This window comes from Maniola jurtina, chromosome 20, assembly GCF_905333055.1.
Source record: "Maniola jurtina chromosome 20, ilManJurt1.1, whole genome shotgun sequence".
In the NCBI taxonomy this organism is placed as follows: Eukaryota; Metazoa; Arthropoda; class Insecta; order Lepidoptera; family Nymphalidae; genus Maniola; species Maniola jurtina.
Window position 1 is genome coordinate 5,764,676 of NC_060048.1, and position 27,954 is coordinate 5,792,629.

Here is a 27,954-nt window from a genome sequence, read left to right on the forward strand (position 1 = left end):
GTATGGTTTCAGTATGCCCAGATTTACTTTTATCAGAATATTCTCTTAATAAACTTTCAAAATCACCATAAATCACAATTGGTATTCTTTGAGTTCTTTCATAATTATCAAAATATAATTTACTATTTTTCTCTGGAAGAACAGTTTTAATTCTAGCACAATTATGTTTGCATAATTTTTCTTCTGAATTGAAATAAATGAAGCACTCCTCACATAAAAAAATTTTAGACTTATTTTTAGTAAGTTGACTATGAACCAACCGTTCAAAGTTTCTTATCAAACAAAAATGTCTTTTATTGTTTTTAGTAATGTAAAGCAAATTAACATGAACAAGTTTACGCTTGCTGGTTTTGTACAGAGGTCCGTTAATATCACCATTTTTTTCTAAACTGTATATATTAACACTTATGTCAGAATTATTTTTTTCAAATAATGTGATATCCTCAAAAGATGGTGGAAACGACATACCATCTATTTTTAAAACTTTTGAATAATGAGGATATGAAGATACTCTATTAAAGTTTTTATTGGTGGGATACATGTGTGCTAATATACTCCACAGAAAACACTTATCATCACTATTTTTAATATTTACACAAGATCTAGTTTTCAGAATTTTTATTGGTAGTGGAATATAGGAGCCTGTCCTTAAAGGATTGTATTTATTAATGTTTACTTCTAAATTATTCAAAGAGTCAAAAGACCAGCCTGATTCTGAATGTTCAAACTCTGATAATTTGTTAAGCAGGCTTTTTACACACTCTAAATATATATTTTTTATGTTTGTGGATTGAAAAATTTGTACATATTTAGTATTAAACGACTTCAAAGATTTTTCATTATTTTTTGGCAAAGTAAAAGTCGCAAATAATTCAAAATTTATTTTAAGAGCATTATGTTTCTCAAGACTTCTTTTTACTAAATTACATATCGTATTTACAACTTCAGATAAAAATTGCTCAGGTAACAAAAATTTTTTTGATGGGCATACACGATAGCTTAGTATTCTGTTCTTAAAAGCAGTTCCAATTATTTGAACATTATCGAATTCTGTGCGAAGTAAACAATTAGACTTATGAATATAACTTTTCTTGTGTGAAAAGTATTTTGGCACTGTTATATTACAAATATCACAAAAAGTCATTATGAGATTATACTAAGTAAGAGTACTTATTATTTGAAGTTAGTAAAATGCAGTTAAAATTTTCATGCTGGGTATAGTGTAGGTTTAACCCCTTTAAAATCTTCCTTAGCAGCAGCGACCAAGCGATTCGTTGCCTGCCAAATTTCTGAGTTGGTATCCATACATGACTTATAAGTAAAAAGGGCGTGACGCCATCGATTACCCGGGCTTATCTTTGATGCTTCAGCAGCGTTATAGATGCGGAGTTCTAAGTAATAATCGCCTTCCGTTATTAATTTCTCTGGTTTTCGCTGTGTAGAATACCCTGATGCTATTTTCTTGGTGATAAAATTTTTAAGTGGTTCAAGCTTTTGCACCACTTCTTCTTCGTACTGAAAAGACAAAAATAATATTTTTAGTTATTAAAAAATATTAACTCAGTTAATAAAATGTTTATTAATAAATTGTTTATAGGTTTCCATCAATAAATTCAACAACCCAGAGTTGAGTTGCGAAACCTTCCCTAAAGCTAACAATTTATTTGATCCAGCTCAAGAATCGAACTTGAGACCTTAGGCTCCATATTCAAACGTGCTAAGCTAATATTAACTAATAATTAAATAATTAAATATAATGATGTAAAAAAACCATTAATATCTTCTTAAAGGGTTTAGTTGATGCTTATATTCAGTCAGAATTCTAATATTTCTTGAAAACAATTGTAATAATATTATATTTACAGTAAAAATAAAGTGTAATAACTCACCTCAGACTCCCATGAAGGACGTGCAGCCTTGACAGGCTTTTTTTGAAGCGCTTTCTTACGCTTTACAGGTGGTTCCGGTTCAGATTCTGAATCTGACTGTCCGCTTTTTTGATTTCTTCAATTTATTGAGTGATTTACTCTTTGAAGTTGAATTTGAAGTTATAGGTAATTCGTCATCCGAATTAAAAGGATTATTACTAAAGTTCGAAGCCCTGTTATAGAAAAAACATTTTTTTAATGTTGTTACATCATACTATTATCTAGTTCTGAAACAATTAAAGATTTTTTGGTGAAATGAAATTTAAACATGTATGTACTTAATGTAACTTTTTAAAATACTATTAGGTAAGAAGTTAATATTAAAAAAAATATTATTTCTCTGTAGATGCAACAACTCTTTCATTAAAATATGTAAAAAATAAAAAAAAATAAAAAAAATACATACATACTGAAGCTAAACAACTGCTTTTTGAAATTTAAAAAATGATTTTTTAAGTGAATTAAGTAAACGTTTGCTCGTTGAAGTGCTCACAAAAGAAATGCGTAGTGAAAACAGTGCTTACAGAATTTAGGTTCTTCTAATAGTCAATCAATAAAGTCAAAAGTTCATAGTATTTGCATAGAATAATGACTCTTAAACATAAAAGTAATTAGAATGACATTCAAAGATCTCATTATTACACACATACATAAGATGCCGCATGCATGTTTAGGATTCCCTATTAGGAAGCAAACTGCAAATATGCAATCCTGCAATACGAGTCATTAGACACCGAAAAAGAATCACTTTTAGTTAACACATGATGTATCCCGACTATACCTACTTTGATATTATTTTTTAACACTTATGGCGTCTGTTCTGTATTTCTACATTAGATAAGTATGCATATTATGCACTATGTAGGTAATGTTTACAGCAGTTGAAATAGTGTAATGCCAAAATACAATATAATATTTCATTAGTTACTTACCAAAAGCGGATCGATTAATAATAATTTTATAAAAATTATCGCCCATTTAGAGAATAAAAAGTACTTATACTTACTTATATGAAATATGATTTTATCGGCAAAAATAGTTAGGTAGAAAGGTGTTAATGTAAGTATTTTATGGAATAGTAGGTCTATCAACCGAACTCGATCTACTCTATGAGTCATGATAGCATAGTGATTAAGACGTCCGCTGCCTCCGGTTATAAGTCGGGCAGGGGTTCGATCCCGGGCATGCACCTCTGACTCGGACACTTGCTTTAGTGGGATACCATAACACTAGAATGAATGAATGAATTGGATGAACCTTAATACTACAACACTTGAATTTTAACCTTCTATTATAAGAGTGTGGTTAGTAATTATTATTATTGATACTTATATACCGACATACTTACCTGTTCCGGCATAGCATGCTTTCCATCCTAAACTGACACACCACTTACCATGTTTTGAATACTTGAATAAATGAATGAATGAATGATTGAACGATCTTCTTTGAACCTTTATACCGCAACACTTGAATTTTCGATAAGGGAGTGTGGTTACTAACTATACTTATATTAATAAACTGACAAACGTACCTGTTCCGGTTTAGTATGCTTCCATCTTAAACTGACACACCACTTACCATGAGTTGAATACTCGAATAAATGAATGAATGAATGATTGAATGATTGATCGATTGTCTTTGAACCTTTATACCGCAACACTTGAATGTTCGGTAAGGGAGTGTGGTCACTAATTATACTTATATTAATAAACTGACAAACGTACCTGTTCTGGTTTAGTATGCTTCCATCTTAAACTGACACACCACTTACCATGAGTTGAATACTTGAATAAATGAATAAATGAATGATTGAATAATTGAACGATCGTGTTTGAACCTTTATACCGCAACACTTGAAGTTTTACTTTACGATAAAGGAGTGTGGTTACTAATTACTTATATTAATAAACTGACATACCTGTTCCGCTTTAACATGCTCCCATCTTAAACTGAACCTCCGTTTAACATAAATTTGAGATGAGTGCTACATTAATTGCATTAGGTAGGTTCTTAAGGGTTCCAGTACAAAATATAAATTATTCTAAATAATCTAATCGATGCATAAGAATAGAATTTCTATAAAATATTCCAACTCAGTATCGTAACTAGTTGCATCACTTAAGAATGTGCTAAATCAACCATTGAATCATCTTTCTACATGAGTTAGTAACAATAACCTGATCATTCTCTTGTAACTGATATCTATTGTGAAAATATTGTGTGTTCTAGCTTAAGTCTTATAGATCCGGCGCGCGCTGGCGCGCCGCGTCATCTAGAGACTTGAGCTAGAACACACAATATTACCCTACTCGTTATTTTCATCTGTTATGTATTTTGGGATTTTATTATAAATGTTAGTAGTTCTGTATAGTGGGCCGCGGCAGGAGATTTTAAGCTTGTAAGTAGGGTATGCTAGTTTGTTTTGCAAACGTGTACTTCTTTCGTGTTTCTTTGTGTTCTCCACAGTTTTGTATAAATTGTAATGCTTCCTAACAAATAAAGCCGCCTCCATTATATAGATTGAAGGTACTGTCAGGATTTTTTTGTTTAGAAAGTGCGGTCTACAGCTATCGCGTGGTTTTATGTTGACAAGGATGCGGATACATTTTTTTTGCAGGATGAAGATATCCTCTGCATTGGTGCTTTCCCCCCAGAGGATTATACCATATCGGATCCACGAATATGCGTATGCGTAGTAGGCGGAAAGTGCAGTTTCGTACAGTTACCTTTGGCATGCATTTCAAAGGGAGATAAATGTCTTGGGTCAAATACTAGATAACGTATTAGGGTGGCTAGTGTGTGGACTATGTGCAATAAACCTAGGTCAAAAAACAAAAGTCGTTAGAAGTAGTCGAGTCGAATGACGTCAGTAAAAATTAAAAAAAAATGGAATGGGATGAAAAAATCCTAAAAAGCATATTTGGACATTGCACCAACTTAGAAATAGATTTTTTTTGGAATCTGAAGTTCTGAAATTCTTTCTTTCATCAGAGTGAATTACTTATACTGTAATGGCAGGTACCTATGCGATTTTTTTGGACATCTAAACATAAAAGTAAATCCACGTGGACGAAGTCCCTGGAATAGGTAAACTAAGTAGTTAGATATAATATAACCCGAGTAAAGCTAGAACTCACGTGTGTAGCATTTACAAAGCTTATAAACGCGGTTAGCCTCGCGACCGTGTGAGAATGCTAAGGTGTGATCATTAGTAATCGTTAGTTGTGTAACTTTGTTTAAGCGCCGGTGATTAATCACCGTGCAGTTGACAGATCCTATACTAACGCGCCGTGACGTAGGGCAGATGGATGGAAGTACGAAAATCTTGGATGTTATGCAAACCTTTACGCCATGTAGCAAACGTGTACTTAAAAGGGCTCTCTCCGTCACATACAATTCATACAATCGTAGTTCCAATTTCATTTGAATATTAAGCAACCAAAGTCCATGAAATTTTGCAGACATATTCTAGAAACCAATATCTGTGTCTGTAGCGTTTTAAATTTTTCTAAAAATAAAATTACAGGGGCTCAAAGATTTGTATGAAAATTTTTAAGACCGCGTAACTTTGAAACCGAATATTTTAACAGAAATCTGGAAAACCACAGACATAGATATTAGTTTCTAGAATATGTCTGCAAAATTTCATGGACTTTGGTTGCTTAATATTCAAATGAAATTGGAACTACGATTGTATGAAACGAGTGACGGAGAGAGCCCTGTTAAGTCGGGATATTGACGGTTAGGTATCATGAGCCTTAATAGCTGAACAGTTAAAGAGTGGATTGAAAGGGGTTTGAATATTTACAGATGAAGCCTCCCGCCACATAGACCTAAGGCAATTAAGAAGTTATGACATTTCCTAATTGAACAAACCGGCAATCAAACCAGGAACCTCTTATTTAAAAGACCACAGCTTTCAATACTATGGAGGTTTTCAACTTTTAGCTGTATCATCATTATCTTCAGTACCCATCGCCGGACTGAGCATGAGCCCGGGTCGCCTCCCAGAATGAGAAGGGTTAGACCATAGTCCACCACACTGACCAAGTGCGTGCGAATTGGTAATCTTCAGACAACTATGGGAATAGTATGAAGAACTCTCAGGCATGCAGGTCTCACTATGTTTTCCTTCCAGCGGGAGACTCCGAATTGGAGGGCAACGTCTAAAGGCCGATTCATACCAATTGCGTACACGTGACACGTGCGTAGTGACGCGCGTATGCGCCTAACACAGCGGGTTACGCATACGTCCACGCTTTAACAAGCGGTGTGCCATGTTTCATACAGTTTTAAACATTACAACGCAATGGTACGCGCTACGTCTACGCTTACGCAGTCTGTGTGAACGAGCTATTAACCCTGGTTATCACCGCACTTAGTCTTATATGCGTAGACAGCGCAGTACATTGTAGGATACAAAATGCGTTTAAAATCTTATAGTAGTTATAGGTACATCTATGTTAAAAGCAGTAAAATAATAAAACTTGATGTATACAATGACAGTCTGCGTGTGGCGAATTATACCAATTAGATACTACGACCGCATCAAACGGATTTTCCAACTATTAGGGCGTGGAAAACTCATTTAACCCGAACTAATAGAAATTCCCGATTGCCAAATACGGCCACTTCATGAGCCACTAACCACTAACCATAATATAGGCCTTTAAACTATTATAGCTAGTGACAGTAAGCTCAGCCGCAAACGAGCCGGTCCGGTAAGTATGCCGGGCTACTTCAAAGAAACTTACCTACGCGCCATAAATTATTCAATTATCTGAATTTTCATATCAAATGGTGTTAGTAATTAGGTTATTTATAGATGTAGGAGGAATCTACCAGCGTATTAATCGGCAGTGATACCTATCATAAAAAAAAGGTAGTTATGTTACGTACGGATTTAAAATGAAGCCTTAAATCAATGACACCTGAGTCACATTTATAGAGCGCTATCTCTTCTCCTCTCGTGCGTTTTGAATCTTCTATCTTACTCATGATCGAGCACGAATTGTATCCGCCTTAAGATGATATGAACGTGACATATCTTTGGTAACCTAATGTCATTAACAGTACCTAAGCGAAACGAGTGTTAAGTACAAAATAAATGCTTCCGATACCACATACGAACCAATATAAGGCTTCATTTACACGAGAGCTTTTTTAACGTCCGTTAAAAAAGTGACCAAATAGAACAAATGTATTCCCAAGTAATGTTCACACGTCAACGCTGTTACGTCTGAACAGATACTTTTTAGCGGACGAACTATATCCATGATACAATCGTTAGACGTGTGTTAACCTTTACACTTTTGTTCCAGCGGATATCCGGACCGGCCGACCAGTGTGTGTGGACAAGCTAAATCTTTATCGCCAACCTTCTGCCCGTCACTGCAGTGTCCAAAGTACCGATTTATATGAGCTCCGTCACTTTCGCAGTTGAACGGCGTAGGGGTGGTTTTAACGAGCTGCCAGAGGTCTTAGTTATGGCGGAACCAGTTTAAGCCCAGTTTTATTTAAGCAGCGATATAAATGTTGTAATAGGTGCGGTGCTTTATAATAACAACGACCATCGGTGCCCGCACTCATGTCAATCATAAACGCTTTTTTTTTCTCTCTCGTCTGGCTTTACACTGATTAGCCAATGTCAAGTTTGTAGTTATTTACAAGTTAGGGAAACTATATGTATAAATATGGACTTCGTCTGTGCCGGCGCCCGCCGACATACACGCGGCGCCTCTTTAGAGCGCTTCCCAGACAATTCCACCACCAATAAACACCAGCAGAACACAAAAACCGGCCACTTCTCACAAAAAAACACTCCAAAAAAGCACCGCACGCGCGCCAGCAAACGCCACCACCGACGAAGTCCATCATAAACGCCTTTAGACGCAGTCCGTTTCTACGAACATGGATAAGTTAGAACAGACTATAGGGACTAAACCTAACTATGGCTACTCAAATAATATGAAAACGTGAATAATGTAACGCGCAAGTTTAGTAAAAGTTTCACCCTACAGCAGCGAAGTACAAGAGGAGGGTTATGTGTTTGACCTGTACGTATATAATGTACATCCGTTCCTGTGTCCGCTCGTAACTACTCAATGGCTCAACCGATTTTGATAAACGATTCATGATGGTGCAAGTGTCACTTGGTAAATAAAATTCTTAAAAAATCAAAATGGCGGATTTTATGCACTTTAATGTGCAGGCTGGAGACGATGCAGTGTAAACCATAGTAGGGCTTTTATTTGCAAACCTTTAAATTACTTGTCACAAACGGAAAGTGACAGCGGATTACGATTGACGGATGTTCGTTGGAACAATGTTATTATGATGAAGTGCCTTATCTAGTGGAACATTCATATCGCTGTATTTAAGGCAGTCTGTCAATGAAAGGCACATATACCTACTTACACGATGTTCGGAGAATGTGGTGCAATTAAAACCGGATATGAAACTTCATTAATTTTAAAGCGCGCGTCAGTTACAAGAATATACTGCTCTCATGCTATGGTAAAATGTGTAATGCATTGCCTATTTTATTATACTTTTTGAAGCATAGTCAAATAATAGGAAAAATTATAATCTTGAGTTGAATTTTTAATTCAATAGCAAGGATTTTCAAAATGCGTCTACTTTTTTTGACTACAGTTTACATCTGTGTTTTTTATTTTTTAATGTAATCCTTCTTGTGGTTGTGCAAATAAAGTGTATTGATTATAATTATTATTATCTTTTGATTTGGGTAAATAAGTAAATAACTTTTTCAAAGATTTACGATTACAGATCTTTTTAGCTTTTTGCGATTTCTTATTCAAAGCCATAGACTACGTCGGCAGCAAAATCTAATATTATCTCCATCTACATATGGACTAACATCCAGTCAGGCTCGCAGTGGAGTATTGATTTTAAAAGATATTTTAGACTGAGCTAAAACCAGAATGAGGGTACAACAGCGATATACTCGTATCTATTGTAATTGGCTTGAACTAGCTGTGGGATATTGCAGCTTAAATAAGTCCAGAAGTGGGACACAATTCATGCAAATATTATAAAAGCGAAAGTGTCTGTCTGTCTGCTTGCTAGCTTTTCACGGCCCAACAGTTAAACAGATTTTGGTATAATTCGGTACAGGGTTAGCTTACATGCCGGCGACGGGCATAGGCTACTTTTATCCCGGAAAATTAAAGAGTTCCCATGGAATTTTTAAAGACACATTATTTTAACCGACTTGTTCGAAATTTGGGCTACTTTTATCCCGGAAAATCAAAAAGATCCCACGAAATTTTGGAAAAACCTAAATCCAGGCGGACGAAGTCGTAGGAATCATCTGATAACATTATAGGTACTTAAATGTAAAAGTTTGTCCATCTGCTACCTTTTCACAGCCCATCCATTTAAACAATTTTGACGTTTGGTACAGAGATAGCTTGCATCCCGGGGAAAGACATAGGCTACTTTACAGGTCCTGGAAAATTAAAGTGCTCCTGCGGGATTTTTAAAAACCTACACCCACATGAACGAAATTGTTGAAAATAAGTAAGTAGGTAGGTTATATACTACTAGATACCAAAATTCTATATTATTCGAAATTAATGGTTTCTTAGAATTTTTGTAGAGCTACGACGCTACCCACGTTTATTAGACTTTAGTAGAATACTAGCTGTGCCCGCGACTTCGTTCGCGTGGAATAGTGACTTTTCGGGCAGCATACCGTGATTCTTTAAATTGACATAACTTTTTTATTTATGAACCGATTGACATGAAATAAACACTAAATGTTAAGTGAAGCTTACTACAATATATTAGTGAAAACCGTAACTAAATCGAATAAACCCTTTCTGATATTAGCGTGCACAAACACACAGACCAACAGACAAACAGACAAAAAAAAAATAATTACAATTTCGGGTTCGGCATCGATATAATAACAACCCCTGCTACTTTTTTTTATATATTTCCATTGTACAGACACCACTTTTCTACAATTTTATTATATGTATAGATGTAACATTATTAAAGTAGATTCTCTTCACAAATTAGAAAAATGTACTCACTATAACAGTATATAATAAAAACTTTTGAGTATGTTATTTCATTTTCACGGTATGCCAGTTAAAAATATATTTAAAAATTCGGGTTAAGCTCATAGCAATTAACCTAAATAAGGTGTCGAAAGTTTTTGCAGACTGCTCCATTTCGTGAAAAGGACTTGCAAGCTTCTCTCTATTAAAGTAAGCAAAAACTAAATTTTCATTTTGGACCGACAGAGATTTCGCTTTTGGACAATTTGGTAATTTTAGGGTTCCGTACCTCAAAAGGAAGAACGGAACCCTTATAGGATCACTTTGTTGTCTGTTTGTCTGTCCGTCCGTTATTGATTTACCGTGCAAAATGTTGGAAAAAATACCCAAGTACGGAACCCTCAGCGCGCGAGTCTGACTCGCACTCGACTCAACATTTTGCATGATATATCAAAAACTATCATACATAAAAATAAATAAAAATCTGTTTTAGAATGTATACGTAAAGCCCTTTCATATGATACCCCACTTGGTATAGTTATCTTGTCGACGTGCGGGAGTGCGGGGTGCACCCCCGCCTTATACCCCGATTGCCAACTAGCAGTTAGCACAAAATCTGGCTCGAAGCTATTCTAAACTAGCTTGATGAATGAAAGTTCCTTAGGTAGGTACCTACTGTAAAAAACGTATTACTTGTGGTTTAAGGAATTTTATTCTCAAAAGAAATTATACAAATTTCACTTAATGAGAAATTACAGTAATAAACTTAATATAAGCAAATTTTATCTTTCGGCACAGCGGTAAGAAACAACACAATCGTAAAATAGTAGCGGGTAAGGTAGTCTAATATCTAAATATCTATATTGTACCCGGCAATGCTCGAGCCGATTCAGATATTTTTAATCACAAAATCTTTAAGTTTCTTTTTGAAAATGTTTATCTTAGTAATATTTTTTATTTCTGTAGGTAATTTATTAAACATTTGTACTCCTTCAAAAGTTATATTCTTTGTACCGTAGTTAGTACTTAATACCTACCTACCTATTTTTAATATAGCATTTCTACGACAAAACCATAATAATGAAATATCTCCCTACGTTATACGTGTACGGTACGCAGGTTTTAAAATCCAACACAGTCGTCCGTGTAATTAATATTTAAAACTATAAGAATTTTTATTTTATTTCATTACGGACCTTCAGCTCACCGCGATAAGGTCTCTACCGAAACTTGCTCGCTTCACATTTTCACTTCCTATTTTAAACAATATAGGTACTTAGTTGTCTCACAGCTGACGAGAGATACAAAGTCGGTTCCATCAAATTCCTTTGAAAAAATCTGTCTGCGTGGAAAATTATCTCAAAAATATGTATTTTGAAGGATGGGAAGCCTACGGCGTGCGAGCAAAGGGCACGGTGTAAACAATAGTGCACTTTGCAATTAACTGCGGAACCCGCTCGGAAGACGTATTCACAGCGGCCATATTGCCTGGCAGATTATATCCAGCCAGTGGAGCTGGCTCAATGACTAATCAGGGAAAAAATAGTTTTACTCTCTAGTTGAGAACGTTCTGGTTTTACTGGGAATTACTGTAATAATTACAACTTCTTTAAAAAAGCTCTACTAGTCGATTCTTCTCTCTTTTTAACCCCCGACCCAAAAAGAGGGGTGTTATAAGTTTGACGTGTGTATCTGTGTATCTGTCTGTGGCATCGTAGCTCCTAAACTAATGAACCGATTTTAATTTTGTTTTTTTTTTCTTTGAAAGGTGGCTTGATCGAGAGTGTTCTTAGCTATAATCCAAGAAAATCGGTTCAGCCGTTTGAAAGTTATCAGCTCTTTTCTAGTTACTGTAACCTTCACTTGTCGGGGGTTTTATAAATTTTTAAATTACACTTGTTGATGAAGTCATGAACTAGACTCCGATAGACTTTCTTTCGGCCTACCCTTACCAAAACGGCCGTAACTAGGAATAAACCAAACTTAAAACCGAACATAGCATAAAATCTCGTATGGCGAAAGAATGATTTGCTCGAACTCTTTCATATCTAACTATAGATAAGTTTAAGACTCCTATAACTTATTCACTCTGCTATACCTAGATGCTGAAGGCGATAGTAACCAACGTGCGCAAAGGCTCAGCGTGAAGGTGGTAAGTAGTAGGGACAATGGCAGAAAAACTCTATTTTTTAAACTCTACAAATCTTAAAGCACTTTTTAAAGAACACACAGAAAGTAGAAACTAGTACATCTTATTTAATTGAAGTTAATAAAGTTACACTCGTAAACCGGAAACTACATTCGGTATTAACCTTTCGAGAGTTGGCAAGATTTCCTATTACCGCATTTCCTCGCTCCCAACTTTGCGTGCGCTGGATCCGACCATTTTATTTACTTTTCCCACTTCTTGAAAAGCAAATACTTTTTGTGGTGCTGACGGATGGAGATAAAACTTGTTGTTTAATTCAAACAACAAGCCGGCTGCGGTTGCCATGTTGTTTTTGGAACGGATTTATATTTTATACGAAAACTGTGTGTGCTTATACTAGACTACATGCACTACTAGTATACCTACGCTTATTACACTATGATATATTATGGAATTCAACAAAAAGGCATGTTACATGATACGATGAGAGACAAAGAGAGACTAGGTAGGTATAACAAATAACTAGTTAAATAAGAGACAAGATGAGAGAAAGTTGGTACCTACCTACCTAAATGAGAGACAAAACCATTGTAAGTATAGCATAGAGTACATCAAATAGGATTGACATTTCTTGCTGAGATAATTTCACTGTGTTCTTAGATTAGTTAGGTTAGTTAGTCAAGTTAGGTTTTTAATGATGTAATTTTTAGATTTAGGACACAAGTCATCGCTGCGCGGTCGGAACCAATATTATATTTTTCAATAACATCCAGAAAGTTGTTTGCTGGGCACTATACCTAATATTAATACGAGTATTTTCAACGTAGGTAGGTAAGTACCTAAACGTTCTATTTTTTAACTGTAACATCGTAGTTACGTGGTTACAGTTACCTATGTAGCTAATTACCCAGTTGTACGAGAACCCACCTACGCAGCTAGTTAGGAAATCGGGTCTTTATTGTGCCTCGTACTCTCGTACCGTGCGATGGCGGGGCTCCGGGAGCGACTAATTAGCCCTCTCTACAAAAACACCCTGCGATAGGAAATTACAAACCTAACCGTTCCGTTTATAGCTACGAGTAGATAGGTATGTACTGTAGAAAGGTACTTACTAACCCAATTAGTACAATATTTTTCTCTCCAGGCGGTCTCTTATTAATCCCCGACCCAAAAAGAGGGGTGTTATAAGTTTGACGTGTGTATCTGTCTGTGGCATCGTAGCTCCTAAACTAATGAACCGATTTTAATTTAGTTTTTTGTTTGAAAGGTGGCTTGATCGAGAGTGTTCTTAGCTATAAATGATCAAAGAAAATCGGTTCAGCCGTTTGAAAGTTATCAGCTCTTTTCTAGTTACTGTAACCTTCACTTGTCGGGGGTGTTATAAATTTATAATTTACACTAGTAATAATTATCGTAGATGCAGTCACGTCACGGCCATGACAAGTCAGCACCTTAGAGTTTTGTTAACCATAGCTAATTGATTTGGCAGGTGGGGGTGTTCCCTCTAAGCCCGAGCAGAGGGCGCAGTAGATGCACCCGTGAGCTTTGCTCGTCAGAGATATTTAGGATGAGGAATCTGGAGCGGGAATCGCCCTCCCCGCGATCCCTGTCCTCTTTAAGAGGCCTCGTGGATGATGGACTTGGGAGGGTCACTCACTGTATCATCCTCGAGTTGGTTGGCGTGCTGTGGTTGCGGCATGCCTCTAACGGTGTTTGGGGGCACGTATGCCAGTGGTGGGTCTGGTTCAGCAGACGCCCGCTGACGGACGGAGTAACGAGGTCCCTTGTGCTCCGTCATCAGTGGTGGGATGGAACGTATTCACGTGAGATGTGAGCAAATTTGCATGCGAGAATGTAGATCCGGTTTATAAGTTTTCAGCCCTATTCACCTCTATCTCTATTCTCTATGCCTTTCTATTCGTACGAGTGTCTTTCGATTGCATTTTTGTACTGGCATTTTGCTTGTTAAAATAATGGTTATAAGCATGTTATTAGCAGTTAAAAGTACAAACTAGCTGATGCTTCCGGCTTCGCCCGGATGAATTGGGTAAGTACCTACAATATAATGTACCTACTTATTTCTAATTTCCCATTAGATTAAGAAGTTTACCTACCTGCTATAAAATGCCTATCGCCAAAAGACTAACAACAAACAAGATATCGACTGTAGAGGTAACGAAGGTCCATACTTACCTACTGTTGTGTTAACGAAGGTCGATGTCGAATGTCGAGGTAACGACGATCCATGTCGACTGTATTTGTAAAGATGTAACTTGTATCGGAATAAAAATAAACCTCAGACCCGTAGTTTCTAGAAGGACGCAATCTTTTATTTATCCCATGTAAAAAGGCAATCTAGGCAACTTTTAGGCAAGCACGCTCCATCTTAGGCTGCGTCATCACTTGCCAGCTGATGCACTTTGATTGCCAGGCCTAGTAGGTATATAAATTTTAAAAAAAATAGGTGAGTAGGTAGGTACTTAAATAATTTTAATTAAATTCTGTATAAAGTAATGGCTTTGCTAAATTGTGACTTGTATTCTCTGCCCAACAATAAAAGTGTCTGAAAGTAATTAGCTCTCGAGCAAAATAAAAGCGACCCTTTTTCTAACCGCGTCGAGTTCATCCGTCTTTACGGCCTCTCCCTTTTATCTAGTCACCCCAAGTGACAGTATTGTAGCCGTAGGGTCCGGGGAAAATCAGGTACCACTATAGCAGACCCCCACCCTCCATTAAACCCTTTTCTCCCTTCCTCTACCTTATAGTACACGACAGGTCAACATGGCAATCGGAGTAGGAACGCTCCACACACCCCCGCGCTAACGTATGGGAAAACGCGGTTGACGTGTGGCTGTGCGGGGCGTCCCCCCCCGCCTCATACATCGATTGCCATGTCAATCTGTCGTGTACAATAGTACCTACCTACCTAACCATAACAGACGCGGCGGACAGACAGACAGACAACAAAGTGATCCTATAAGGGTTCCGTTTTTCCTTTTGAGGTACAGAACCCTAATTATAGCGATTTTATTGTCAAAGTTTAAAGTTGCTGTTGCGCCATTGCGAATTGATAGGTGTGCCTGTAGGTGTAGCCACCGCGTTGCAAACGTCTAGTACATGTGGTAGCTGTTGCCACAGACTTTAATTAGACAGGACTGAAAAGAGCACTTATGCACTTTTTAGAGATGGGTACACCTACTTTTGCAGGTAACAAACTTCCATACTGCGGTTTTGGTACATATACGCATTATATATTTAACCCCCGACCCAAAAAGAGGGGTGTTATAAGTTTGACGTGTGTATCTGTCTGTGGCATCGTAGCGCCTAAACGAATGAACCGATTTTAATTTAGTTTTTTTTTTGTTTGAAAGGTGGCTTGATCGAGAGTGTTCTTAGCTATAATCCAAGAAAATCGGTTCAGCCGTTTGAAAATTATCAGCTATTTTCTAGTTACTGTAACCTTCACTTGTCGGGGTGTTATAAATTTTTAATTTACACTTGCAAAAATTACATAGGCTATATTTTGCTCGACTCAACGTCAATAACAATGATAATCAAAATTAATTTGGTTGGATTTCGATATCGTAAGGACAAATCATTGAGTAAAAATACCTGGAAAATATAAATAAATCTAAAATTAATTTCAATTACCATGAACAAAATCACTGCAGTTTAAGTAGACTAACGCCATCTATTGTACATCTATGGAAATACGTCATGCACCTAAAGTTATAAACCCCTGGGTGATGACTCAAGTTGGTGGGCCAGTCCTAATTAAAATTGAGATCACTTCTCTGTGAGCAGTCTGCTACCTACAAGCTTTCTTAGTTTTACAGGCTTTTTGTCTAGTTCCAAACTGTTCACCAGTTCAATATTGCAAATGGTATCATTTTGTCTACATAGTAGCTTAGCATTGATTCAAATAAAACTACATGGTGTAGTAAAAAGTCTTTATTTGGTAAAAAGCTGGAATGCAACAAGTACATTAAATGCTTAGTTATTTTTACCCTCCAGCTGTAAATAATGATTTATCTATTAAATAAAATAGTACATAAGATTATTGGCAATATTTTACATTATACAGGATAATAATTTCAGAATGCAGTTTTTTTACCATAAAAATTGTAATAAATGATTTCTGTCTAGCATTTTTAACTTATTTCGAATACTTACCCATAATAATAATTATTGATGCTTAACTAACTAAATTCAATAAACAGGCAGTCTTCGAGTTACTGTGTGTTTTGTCAAACAATATTTCAATTCTGTTCTGCAGTAAAGCCTATAATTTATTTTGAGAATATAGCATACAGTAAGTACGAAGACTAACTGCAGAATACTGGTATTTAAAATAAGTCAATTTCATTATGTCATGGTGCCAAATACAGGATTGTGTCTGCAGATGCTGGGTCCATACTCCATGTAGGCTTGTTTACTGTGACACACCTGGTAAAATTCAGGTGTCGAGCCCAACATACTCCCTCCAAACCACACAGCATATCTCTGCATATTGTGTGATATCACTTGGACATCAATAGGTTTTGGTGTGATACGGCCCTCAGATAACATTGTAGACAACTTTAACCTCGCATCAACAGTTCTCTTAATGTCCCGTTGAAGCCTCCTACCAAAATCTCTGAACATTGTAGACCCTCCAGACAAAACAATATTCCCATATAAGCCTCTTCGCACGTCAATGGGGCAGCTTTGTATCACTTCATCGACCATCTCGTTCAAGGGCACTGTGAAATCTGCATTAGAAAACTCTGGATGGAAGAAAATCTCCGGCCCTAAGAATCGCTCATATCCAACATCAACTGAGAATGGATTTTTCGTGATTGCATTGATGCCTGTGTAGTTTTTCATCCATTTAGCAGGATCTGAGTCATATTTTGCAAATTCCTTTGCAATGTCTGGACAGATATAACTGTATCTTTCTTTTATAGCTTTTGCAGTTTCCAAACTCTGTTCTGGAGGGATTCCCACTTCGCGTTCACGTAAAAGCGACTGAATGAATGATGTAATGTTCCTACCTGCTATTGGAATATGTTTGATACAGGAGCCGATGACGTAGCCTTCAGCGACCGGTACAATGTGAGTTACACCATCGCCACTGTCGACCACGATACCGGTAAACGTACGTCCGGCCGATGTACGCGATTTCCACGACGCTGCGAGTGCAAGGACCGCTTGTACGGCTATGTACAAACCCGGCACATTGAATGACTCAAACATTATCTCGGCGAGATATTCGCGATTTTCCGGTGTGTTCAGCGGCGGCTCTGTTATCAAGAAGTGATGGTCCTCAGGTTCAGCGCGTAAATACTTGAAAATACACTGCTCGATATACCTTTCCATCAAATCCCAGTCTTCAACTAGACCGTGACGGACAGGATACTTCACAGAGTACCCCGTCGCCTCGAACGCTTCGTCACCGATAAAGAAATCTAAGTCCTCCACGGCCTTAGTCATCCGTCTAGTACTCTGATCACCAACTTTAGCAGTTTCTTTTATCGCTATGGCTGAAGGAATGATAAACTGGGGCTCCTTGTTGCCAGCGAAGCCCAGCTTGGTATACCCTGTTCCCACATCGATAACACAGGCCGGCAAGTGGTCACCCATATTTATTTCCAATTATAATATCACGGATTTTTAATGGGTGCGGCGATATCTAAAATATTTTTGACGTGGGAAACCGGAAAATATAACTTTGATTGAACACAAAATGACAAGTGTGACAAGTGAAGTGAAATGTCAGATTTCATTTCTCAATTCTCATAGACTAGACTTACAAAGTACTCTGTGCCATAGACTAATCGTTTGCCTGCACGATTCGTGCGTTGTGCGCGTCAATTTCAAATTCTAGATGATAATGATGCCCGCGATTTCATCCGCGTGGATTTAGGTTTTTAAAAATCCAGTGGGAACTCTTTGATTTTCCGGGATAAAAAGTTAGCTATGTCAGTTTCCGGGATGCAAGCTAGTTACCTCTAGGTACCCATTTATATCGGTTAACAGATGGGCTGTCGCGGAAACCGCGAATGTAAATATTGTATATAGCAACACCGATACTCTATGGTGAGTATGTCTTTGGTTTCCTTTAGTATAACAAAGAATGCAAGTTTCGACATGTCTGAGTATGATGGCCGCCGAACGCGCCAAAATATCTTAACTTCATAGATTAGTTAATTGTTAGTGTGAATGATACGTGTTGGACTGTGTCACCGTGCTGCAACGCTAGTAACATTCGTTGGTGTGAATATATGTGAATGATGTGTGCTGGGCTGTGTCACCGGGCGGCAGCGCCAGGTCATCCATGCAGATGCATATCAGCTAAGTGCCTCAAGTTTACCTATTAATGCCGCGAGCTTCTCTTAGTTGTAATAAGGAGACAGATGAACAGCACGGCTCTGTTGCAGTGCCATACGAGCTTGATCATGAATTTCCCGGCCGCACAGGCGCAGGGCTTGAGTTTCCCGGTCGTAAAGACGCAGGGCTGGTCCAATTCCCAGGCCGCACAGGCGCAGGGGTGGTCGAAAAGACGTTGGACACATTACCGGTAATGTAGGACGATCTCAGGCTGTGAAGGTTAACCCCTGAACGGCGAGAGCGGTTTGATCCCGTTGGGTAGATTGCCGTAGCTATTGACACACGCTAAGTCCTTAAATTCGTGATGGTGGTCGAACGTCCTGTCGTGCGTTCGAACACCAGGCATGGAAACAATGTAAACGATCGCTCCCCTGTTCTCATGGTGATTAACTTATATCTATGACAATAAAGTAGACAGTACAAACATTGGTGTTTTCTACTTGTACAAGCTTAAGGCATTTAGTGGATTCAGTGTGAATCATAGCTGAAATTAAATATTACAGATGGTGACACGGTTGCACACTAGCCTGTCAAGGACAGTGGTTTCCAGTGGCTGGTACATCGGTCACTTACAGGTGGCAGGATTGAAGGTGAGAGTAACAGATTGCAATAATAGATTCATAACAAATAACTAGAATCTGGGCGATTTGCTTCGCTATCTGAAGACGCAGTAGTTAGTCTTCCCCCCTACAGAGATATGCGACATGGTGGAGATAATCTGGGATTTGTTGCAAATCAAATATTTGCCAATTTTAAGAAAACAAAATATACTTAATTCGTGTTTATTGAAAAATTGCAATTTGTTACTCTCAACGCCACCTATCATTCGCTAACGAAACTAAGATCGTCGAGTCTGTCTCATAGTAAAATGAGCTATTTGCTTATAAAATTGAGATTGGTTACGTAATAATATTATGATGGGAATATTTTACGCAGATAGTATGAATGCAGAATCATTTTAGTGTGATTTTTTAGATAAATGAAAGTTGATTGATTGAACGATTGATTGGTTGAACCGGACGTGGTAATTAGAAAATGGCGTCTAGGATTAAAAGTTAAAACATAGGTGATGGGTATATTATACTCTTTGTCTATGATATTATGGTTATGAATGCGTGATGTACGCTAAGCTTTATTCATGGAACATAGACTACTAGTTAATCTATGGTCATAGAGTATATCAATATATAGTGAGCTGAGGAGTCTGTGGACGATAGGCTTTTTAGTCATTACATTTATTAAATGTGGTAAAACGTATAAATAGACAAGTAATTTAGTTTAATAAAGAGGATTAATTATAAGATTAATTTTGAGATAAATTTCGGAACCCGTACGTAAAGATAAAAGAGTTGAGTATCATATTTCAAATTTGCCGCGTAAATACACAATTCAAGTTCGATCCTGTATCAGACATCGGCCATTTTTATTTTTCTTACAAAGAGACGCGAGATTGGAAAACCATAAAACGCTGAATCAGTGTAAAGTTAATATAATTAAACGGGTAAGCACATTCGTTTTGTACCTTATAAGACGACCATTATATTTCTATCGTTTGATAATTTGAGCACGCTATTCATGTCGAGTTTGTGATGAAAAGTTTATTCGCACGGTCAAATCGAAGATCAAAACTATTTATGAAAATTTTCATATAGGAACATTATTATATGAGTTGTGTTTATATTTAGTAAAGATTTTAATTACTTAATGAAGAAATCTGCTGTTGAGTGTTAATAGATCTTAACTCACTTCAATAATGTGACTAGATTCGAACAAGTTAGCGAGATGGTCGGTTAGATATTTGAATTCAGACATATCGGAAGTTCGTTGTAAGACTCGCCACAAATTTTCAAGTCACAGTATTAGTGTAATTAAACGTGAATATGTACTTGTTTTAGGCAACCACACGAGGTCACGATCAGTATTTTACTTCTAAGTGCTTACAGAAATTAGTAAAAGGTAAGTTTTGGATATATTATAGTTATAGGAACAGTAGTACTTTCAAACGAAAGTTACAATTAATTACCCTTATGCTAGCTAACTAAACTGAAATTAAACCTAATTATCCATGTGTAAGACAATATCCAGAAGTACAACTTGACTCACAGTACTGGATGAATAATTGTTTGTATGTATGCATATACATACTTTATTTATCAAAGTTAGATAATTACAAAATTTTATTATCTTTATATGGTTGCAAGAACAATTTACCTGAGTTGAAAAAATAGTTTCAAGTTGACTTGTAGAATTTAGTGGAAGTTTTATGTTTAGAGATACAGTGTCCATGAATGATTTTAAATATTAAATAATGGCAGATATTGCTTATTATTATTGCTCTCAGATTCCATGCAATAAGTAAATCAATATTTCAAAAGTAATTTTTCTAAAAAGGAATTAAAATTAAAGTTAATGCTATAGGGTGTACAGTTAGCATGAACTATAACAACAAATTCTCAAAATATTTTTATATTTGTTTTTCATTGTCTTGATTATGAGTTTATGGTGATGATACATACCTACATGGACGGTACCTATATATCTTAAGTGTTATAACTAAAATAATGTACTTGGTGTTTCAATTTTCAATAATATGGAAATAACTTAATTCTATATTAATAAATTAAGTTAATAGTAACAACTACTATAGTTAAAGGCTTAAAAATTCTTATCTGACTAAGTATCTGTGCTATTGACATAGAGTAGAATTTTGGGGTAACTCATGTATGAGAAATATTTTTACTTTTCAAAGTACTTGTGCCGTTGGCCTAAGGATGAATGTCTTGTGTGTGTGTGACTTATTTAAAATGTGAGTAAGTGTGTATACCTGATGATAGGTTATTATATACTTACCTATGTTTATTGTAGGTTATTATACCTAGCCTAAATCATACTTCCAGAATAATTGACTGCAAAATGGAAGAAATACTCTTAAATCGTTTGTCCACTTTTGTCAAAGAAGTGAAATCTCTCTCGGATCAAGCTCTCAATTTATGTCAAACTCTTCATGAAAATGATGAAAACTTAGAATCAGCAAGGATTGTTAGGTCTAAATTGAAAGCAATTTTATCTCGGTTTACCACGGAGTTATATAATTATTTCAAAATTTGTAACGACCCTAATCCAGACGAGATATCAGATTTGACTAATGATCAACTTCGAGGTGAAGAAAATTTAGCAGAGCTAGAGGCAAGATTAGCCATGAAGAGTGAGAAGTCAGTGATGTTACCTCAGCAAAGTGATTATTCATCATACAGCAAATTACCAGATTTGCATTTACCAGAGTTTAGTGGTAATTTGCTTGAATGGCACCAATTTTGGGATCAGTTCACATCAAACATGAACCGAAGAAAATTGAATGATGTCGACAAGTTGCTGTATCTCAAAAGTTCTCTCAAAGGAGATGCTGCTAGACTTATAGATGGACTTGAAACAACAAATCGAAATTATCAGATTGCTGTCAATACTTTAAAGGCTCGATATGGGAAAGAAAATGAAATTGTATATGCGCATCATAACGCTCTAAAGAAAATCAAGCGAGCGGAAAAGATGGAGGATTGTAAAGGAACTTTGGATGAGATAGAACGACATCTCCGAGTACTTCAATCCATGGGAGAAAATACCAATTCCAATCAAATGCGATTTCTTATTATGGAAAAGTTTCCAACTGAGATTATCTATGAAATGAAAATAAGATTGGACTCTGATCGGACAGAGTCAGTCGAAGACATATTGACACAACTTTCAAGAGTGATCTCAGTTAAAGAGGAAGCACGAATGATAACTCAGGAAAGTACCATGGAAGGAGCGCCACAATACACTGTGGAAACTTTACATGTAAAGGAAACTGTTCTTCAAAACAAAGGACATTCTTCTAAGATGAAGAATACAAAACTATGTCGAATTCTAATGGATTGTGGTAGTCAAAGGAGCTATATCACTGAAAGGATTGCCAAGGATTTGAATCTTCCAGTTGAAGAGCAAAATAATCTTTCAATATTTACGTTTGGAGCACAGAAGCCCAAGGAAATAGAAAGTCCATTAGTTAAAGTAAGGTTAGTTACACAGAGTAAAGCGATTAGGACTGTATGTGCCAACGTGGTACCTTCAATATCTCAGGGAGTTCCACATCCAGAAAAGGACTTACTTGACTGCAAGATCAAGGAAAATTACATCTTAGCAGATAATGGTACATTGTCAGACAGAGTAGACATTTTACTAGGAAATGATTATTATTACACGATTATGTCAACGAAGAAGGTTCGTATTGCAGAAGACTTATACCTCATTGAATCAGAATTCGGTTGGATGCTCTCGGGCAAAATTTCAGAGAATAACAACACAGTTGAACAACTGTCAGTATTGACATATTGTCAATCTTCATGTGAAGTCAGACTGAATCAACCAGATCCACCATTAGACAATGGAGACTTAAAACGTTTGTGGGATTTGGAGTCGATTGGAATCACCGATTCACCAAAATTAAGTCGCGATGAAGAAGCTATCAAACACTTCAATGAAACAACTGAGTACAGAGATAACAGATATTATATTAGTTGGCCATGGAACGACTATCCAACAGACTTACCATCTAACTTTGGATTAGCGTTCGGACGTCTAGTAAGTTTAGTTAAAAGATCAGACTCTGAAACTCTAACAATATATGATCAAACATTAAGAGAACAACTGGAAAATGAAATCATTGAAGAAGTCCCAAACACAGAGGAAAAGGATCATCCAATACATTACATACCATTTCATGGAGTGTTGACACCGGGAAAACCTTTGAGAATCGTATACGACGCTTCAGCAAAGACCAAAGATAACAAGAGTTTAAATCAATATCTTTATTGTGGACCACTATTATTAGAAGATTTAACAGGATTACTAATTAAATTTAGATGTTATAAGGTTGGAATAACAGCTGATGTTGAAAAGGCATTTCTACAAATTGGACTTAAAGAACAGGACAGAGATGTCACAAGATTTCTATGGTTAAAAGATACCAAAAAACCAGTAACAAAAGATAATCTTCTTTACCTTAGATTCACTCGCGTTCCATTTGGAATAATATCAAGCCCATTTATTTTAAATGCTACAATCAAACATCATCTGATGAACGCCAAAAATAAAAGTGTTAGAAAATTAGCAAATGACATTTATGTAGACAACGTTGTGACTGGAGCCAACACTGCAAAGGAAGTCGAAGAGTTATATAGAAACTCAAAGGAGGCATTCCAAGAAATCTCAATGAACTTGAGACAATGGAGTTCTAATTCAACGGATTTCATGCAACAAATACCTGATTGTTGTCCAGAAGAGATAGTAAAAGTATTGGGTCTAGACTGGCACATAAAGGATGATACATTACACTTGAGGACCAACAAAATTATAAACAATGCTAATACCAAAAGAGGTATTCTGAAAAGCGTTGCATCTTATTTCGATCCATGTGGATTTATAGTTCCCACTCTGTTAGCTGCTAAAATCTTACTGCAGGACCTGTGGAAGATGAAAATAAAATGGGACTCACCATTACCCAAGGATATCGTTGAAAAATGGAAGGATATTCAAGAAGACTTGGAAGGAGTCAAGGAAATAAGTTTAGCTAGATGCTATATGAAGAATCCTCAATGTAACGACTTTGAAATTCATTGTTTCACGGACTCTTCAACAAGAGCCTATGCAGCTGTAGTTTATATCGTTGGAAATGATCAGAAAAGTTTTGTTATTGGAAAATCGAGATTAGTACCGATAAAAGACCAAGAAAATCTAAAAATCCCTCGTTTAGAGCTGTTGGGCGTATTAATTGGAAGCCGATTAATACAATATGTTCTTAAATTCATTGATTTTAATATAACTAAACAAATATTATGGACAGACAGTCAAATTGTTATTGATTGGATTAACTCAACTAAATTACTAACACCATTTGTTGCCAGAAGGATCAATGAGATCAAACAAAATAAAAATTTAATCGTCAAATACGTACCGTCAGAACTGAATCCTGCTGATGTTGCTACCAGATCAACAAGCGCAAAGGAGGATCAAGAGAAATGGTTAAATGGACCAAATTTTTTGCTTGAGAAACCTGACAGTTGGTCAGGGAAATTCAATATCGATACTTTTTTAGTTGGGGAGGGTCTGACGAAGACTAGTGACACGCAAAGTTGTTCACAAACGGAAGTAGAAGGTCAGATGAACACCAATGAGGTTCAAGAACAGGTTCCAGAGGTAATAGAATTGGAAGATTCTATAGATGACAACAGACAAGACAACATATCTAAAGAACAAGAAGTAGAGACTGAATGTCTGGATAACAGCATAAATGAAATTAAGAAAATACAAGCTGAATACTTCAAAGAAGAAGTAAATGGTAAAGAAACAAGTCTCAGTCGTAATTTGGGAGTGTTCAAGGACGTTGACGGAATTTTACGATGTAAGGGTAGGCTTCAATATGCTGAATGGTCTTTCGACAAAAGGTACCCCATACTTATACCTAAAGGTTGTGATTTCACTGATAAAATTATAAGAAAAACACATGAAAAGAACTATCATGTGGGTGTCAATCATACTCTGAGCCTGATTCGTCAGAAGTACTGGATACCACAAGGCAAACGTGAAGTTCGAAAGAAGTTGGAAAAATGTCCACGTTGCGTGAAACATGGAGGTGGACCATTCAAAGCACCACACATACCTGCATTACCACATGAAAGGGTAAATTATAGCAAACCATTTACATTTACTGGTATTGACTATCTGGGACCAGTGTTAGTTAAAACAGAAGGAGGAACGAGCAAAAGATGGATATGCTTATTAACATGTTTGGCAGTTAGAGCAGTACACTTAGAAGTGGTAGACGATTTGTCAGCTGAAGAAGGTTTACTCGCTCTGAGGCGAATGATTGCGACCAGAGGAGTACCAACTCTAATTACATCAGATAACGCATTACATTTCAAATTAATAGCTGATATAGTTTCCAATGCATACTGTGTTAAAAATAAAATAAAATGGCGATTCATACCTGAACTCGCACCTTGGTATGGAGGATTTTACGAACGGCTCGTAGGACTCGTAAAACATTGTATGCGAAGAACACTTCAAAAGCATCTTTTAAAGGATAATCAACTTGCAACAATAGTTAAGGAAATAGAAGCAATAATAAACACCAGACCATTGACAGCCGTAGATTCAGAGCTAGAACATGTCCTGACACCTGCGGATTTTCTACAAATGGATAGATGTATCAGTGTAGAAACAGCATCAGATAACATTCCATTGCAAGGGACATCGACAAAGACCAACTTAGTCCAGGGCTGGAGAAGAGCTCGTATACTGTTAGAAGAATTTAAAGAAATGTTTAGTAATCGCTACTTACCGAGCTTACGTGAGAGATACAGTCACTCGCTCAAACAACCACGTGTGACTTCAAAACTTATCCCAAAAGAAGGCCAGTTGGTTCAGTTGAAAGGAGATAAAAATCGTGAAGGCTGGAAAGTAGGTAAAATAGTTTCTTTAATTAAGAGTTCTGATGGTTTAACGAGAGTGGCTCAAGTGAAAGTAGGAGACACTATATTCACCCGTTCTATTGCTCACTTATATCCGCTTGAAGTAGAAGACGGTGTCCAATGGGAACCGATACTTCAAGATGCAAAACAATATTCTGAAGTCCAAAAATTATCTAATGAAGTTTCCAAAGAGTTGGTAACTGCACCAGATACTGTTACAATAGAATCGGTGAACGCACAAAAGGAAACGTTAAATGATAATGACATTGAAATGAGACAAATTGAAAACATAGATGAGACAGAAAATACAGCAGATGTTGCAAATAATGAAGTAGACATAGAGACTGAGAGCATGGAAAAGGATAGAGTTGTAAATGATCTGAGAGATGATTCTGATGTGAGGGACAAATATTTGATGACAACGAATGAGGATACGGAAGAACGATCCGAAGACATTGGTCACAAGCGAGTTGCAGCGGTCCGAGCCCTTGAAAAGATAAGGGAATGGACGCGCAATTTGCTTACCTTGTTGTAATCAACCGTTCTCGGCGGGAGTGTCGCGGAAACCGCGAATGTAAATATTGTATATAGCAACACCGATACTCTATGGTGAGTATGTCTTTGGTTTCCTTTAGTATAACAAAGAATGCAAGTTTCGACATGTCTGAGTATGATGGCCGCCGAACGCGCCAAAATATCTTAACTTCATATATTAGTTAATTGTTAGTGTGAATGATACGTGTTGGACTGTGTCACCGTGCTGCAACGCTAGTAACATTCGTTGGTGTGAATATATGTGAATGATGTGTGCTGGGCTGTGTCACCGGGCGGCAGCGCCAGGTCATCCATGCAGATGCATATCAGCTAAGTGCCTCAAGTTTACCTATTAATGCCGCGAGCTTCTCTTAGTTGTAATAAGGAGACAGATGAACAGCACGGCTCTGTTGCAGTGCCATACGAGCTTGATCATGAATTTCCCGGCCGCACAGGCGCAGGGCTTGAGTTTCCCGGTCGTAAAGACGCAGGGCTGGTCCAATTCCCAGGCCGCACAGGCGCAGGGGTGGTCGAAAAGACGTTGGACACATTACCGGTAATGTAGGACGATCTCAGGCTGTGAAGGTTAACCCCTGAACGGCGAGAGCGGTTTGATCCCGTTGGGTAGATTGCCGTAGCTATTGACACACGCTAAGTCCTTAAATTCGTGATGGTGGTCGAACGTCCTGTCGTGCGTTCGAACACCAGGCATGGAAACAATGTAAACGATCGCTCCCCTGTTCTCATGGTGATTAACTTATATCTATGACAATAAAGTAGACAGTACAAACATTGGTGTTTTCTACTTGTACAAGCTTAAGGCATTTAGTGGATTCAGTGTGAATCATAGCTGAAATTAAATATTACAGATGGTGACACGGTTGCACACTAGCCTGTCAAGGACAGTGGTTTCCAGTGGCTGGTACATCGGTCACTTACAGGTGGCAGGATTGAAGGTGAGAGTAACAGATTGCAATAATAGATTCATAACAAATAACTAGAATCTGGGCGATTTGCTTCGCTATCTGAAGACGCAGTAGTTAGTCTTCCCCCCTACAGAGATATGCGACATGGGCCTTTAAGAATCCCGTGGAAACTCTGATTTTCCGGGATAATAAAGTAGCCTATATCCTTCAAAATCGGTTACTGTTGGGCCGTGAAAAGGTAAACAGGCAGACATATTTTATATAATGACTTTTTGGCAATCTGATCATGTTTGCAAAATGTGTCAGCTGCTCCTCATCATCATCTTGTTTAATTTAAAGTCAGGACTTTTCAGTTAAATCGATAATTTGAAGTTTTATTGTGGTAATTTAGTGTGTTATTGTAACGTTATTGCTGTAACATTTTGATTAAGTTTACTGTATTAAAACTTTTTATGTAAATGACTTGTAAATGACTGGTAGGTATAATTGATTATATTTTATCTGGTGGTGAAG

The 27,954-nt window shown here is 37.0% G+C and overlaps 2 protein-coding genes across 3 annotated transcripts; one reads left to right on the top strand and one right to left on the bottom strand.

Annotated features, from left to right (window-relative positions):
* Positions 1–16,043: 16,043 nt before the first annotated feature.
* On the bottom strand, positions 16,044–17,840 carry LOC123875477 (actin-related protein 3). Its single transcript, XM_045921321.1, has one exon. It carries the CDS (start codon positions 17,727–17,729, stop codon positions 16,473–16,475), a length of 1,257 nt encoding a protein of 418 aa, XP_045777277.1. The 5' UTR covers positions 17,730–17,840; the 3' UTR covers positions 16,044–16,472.
* Positions 17,841–19,231: 1,391 nt separating this feature from the next.
* LOC123875465 lies at positions 19,232–27,580 on the top strand. Of its 2 annotated transcripts, XM_045921303.1 has the most exons (3): positions 19,232–19,977; positions 20,372–20,432; positions 21,374–27,580. In XM_045921303.1, the coding sequence occupies exon 3, from the start codon at positions 21,390–21,392 to the stop codon at positions 26,514–26,516; it is 5,127 nt and encodes a 1,708-aa protein (XP_045777259.1). In that variant the 5' UTR covers positions 19,232–19,977; positions 20,372–20,432; positions 21,374–21,389; the 3' UTR covers positions 26,517–27,580. The 2 variants fall into 2 exon arrangements, 1 of the variants encoding a protein (XP_045777259.1); XR_006798145.1 differs by lacking the exon at positions 19,232–19,977 and having other exon boundaries at positions 19,990–26,590; positions 27,385–27,580.
* Positions 27,581–27,954: the final 374 nt, after the last annotated feature.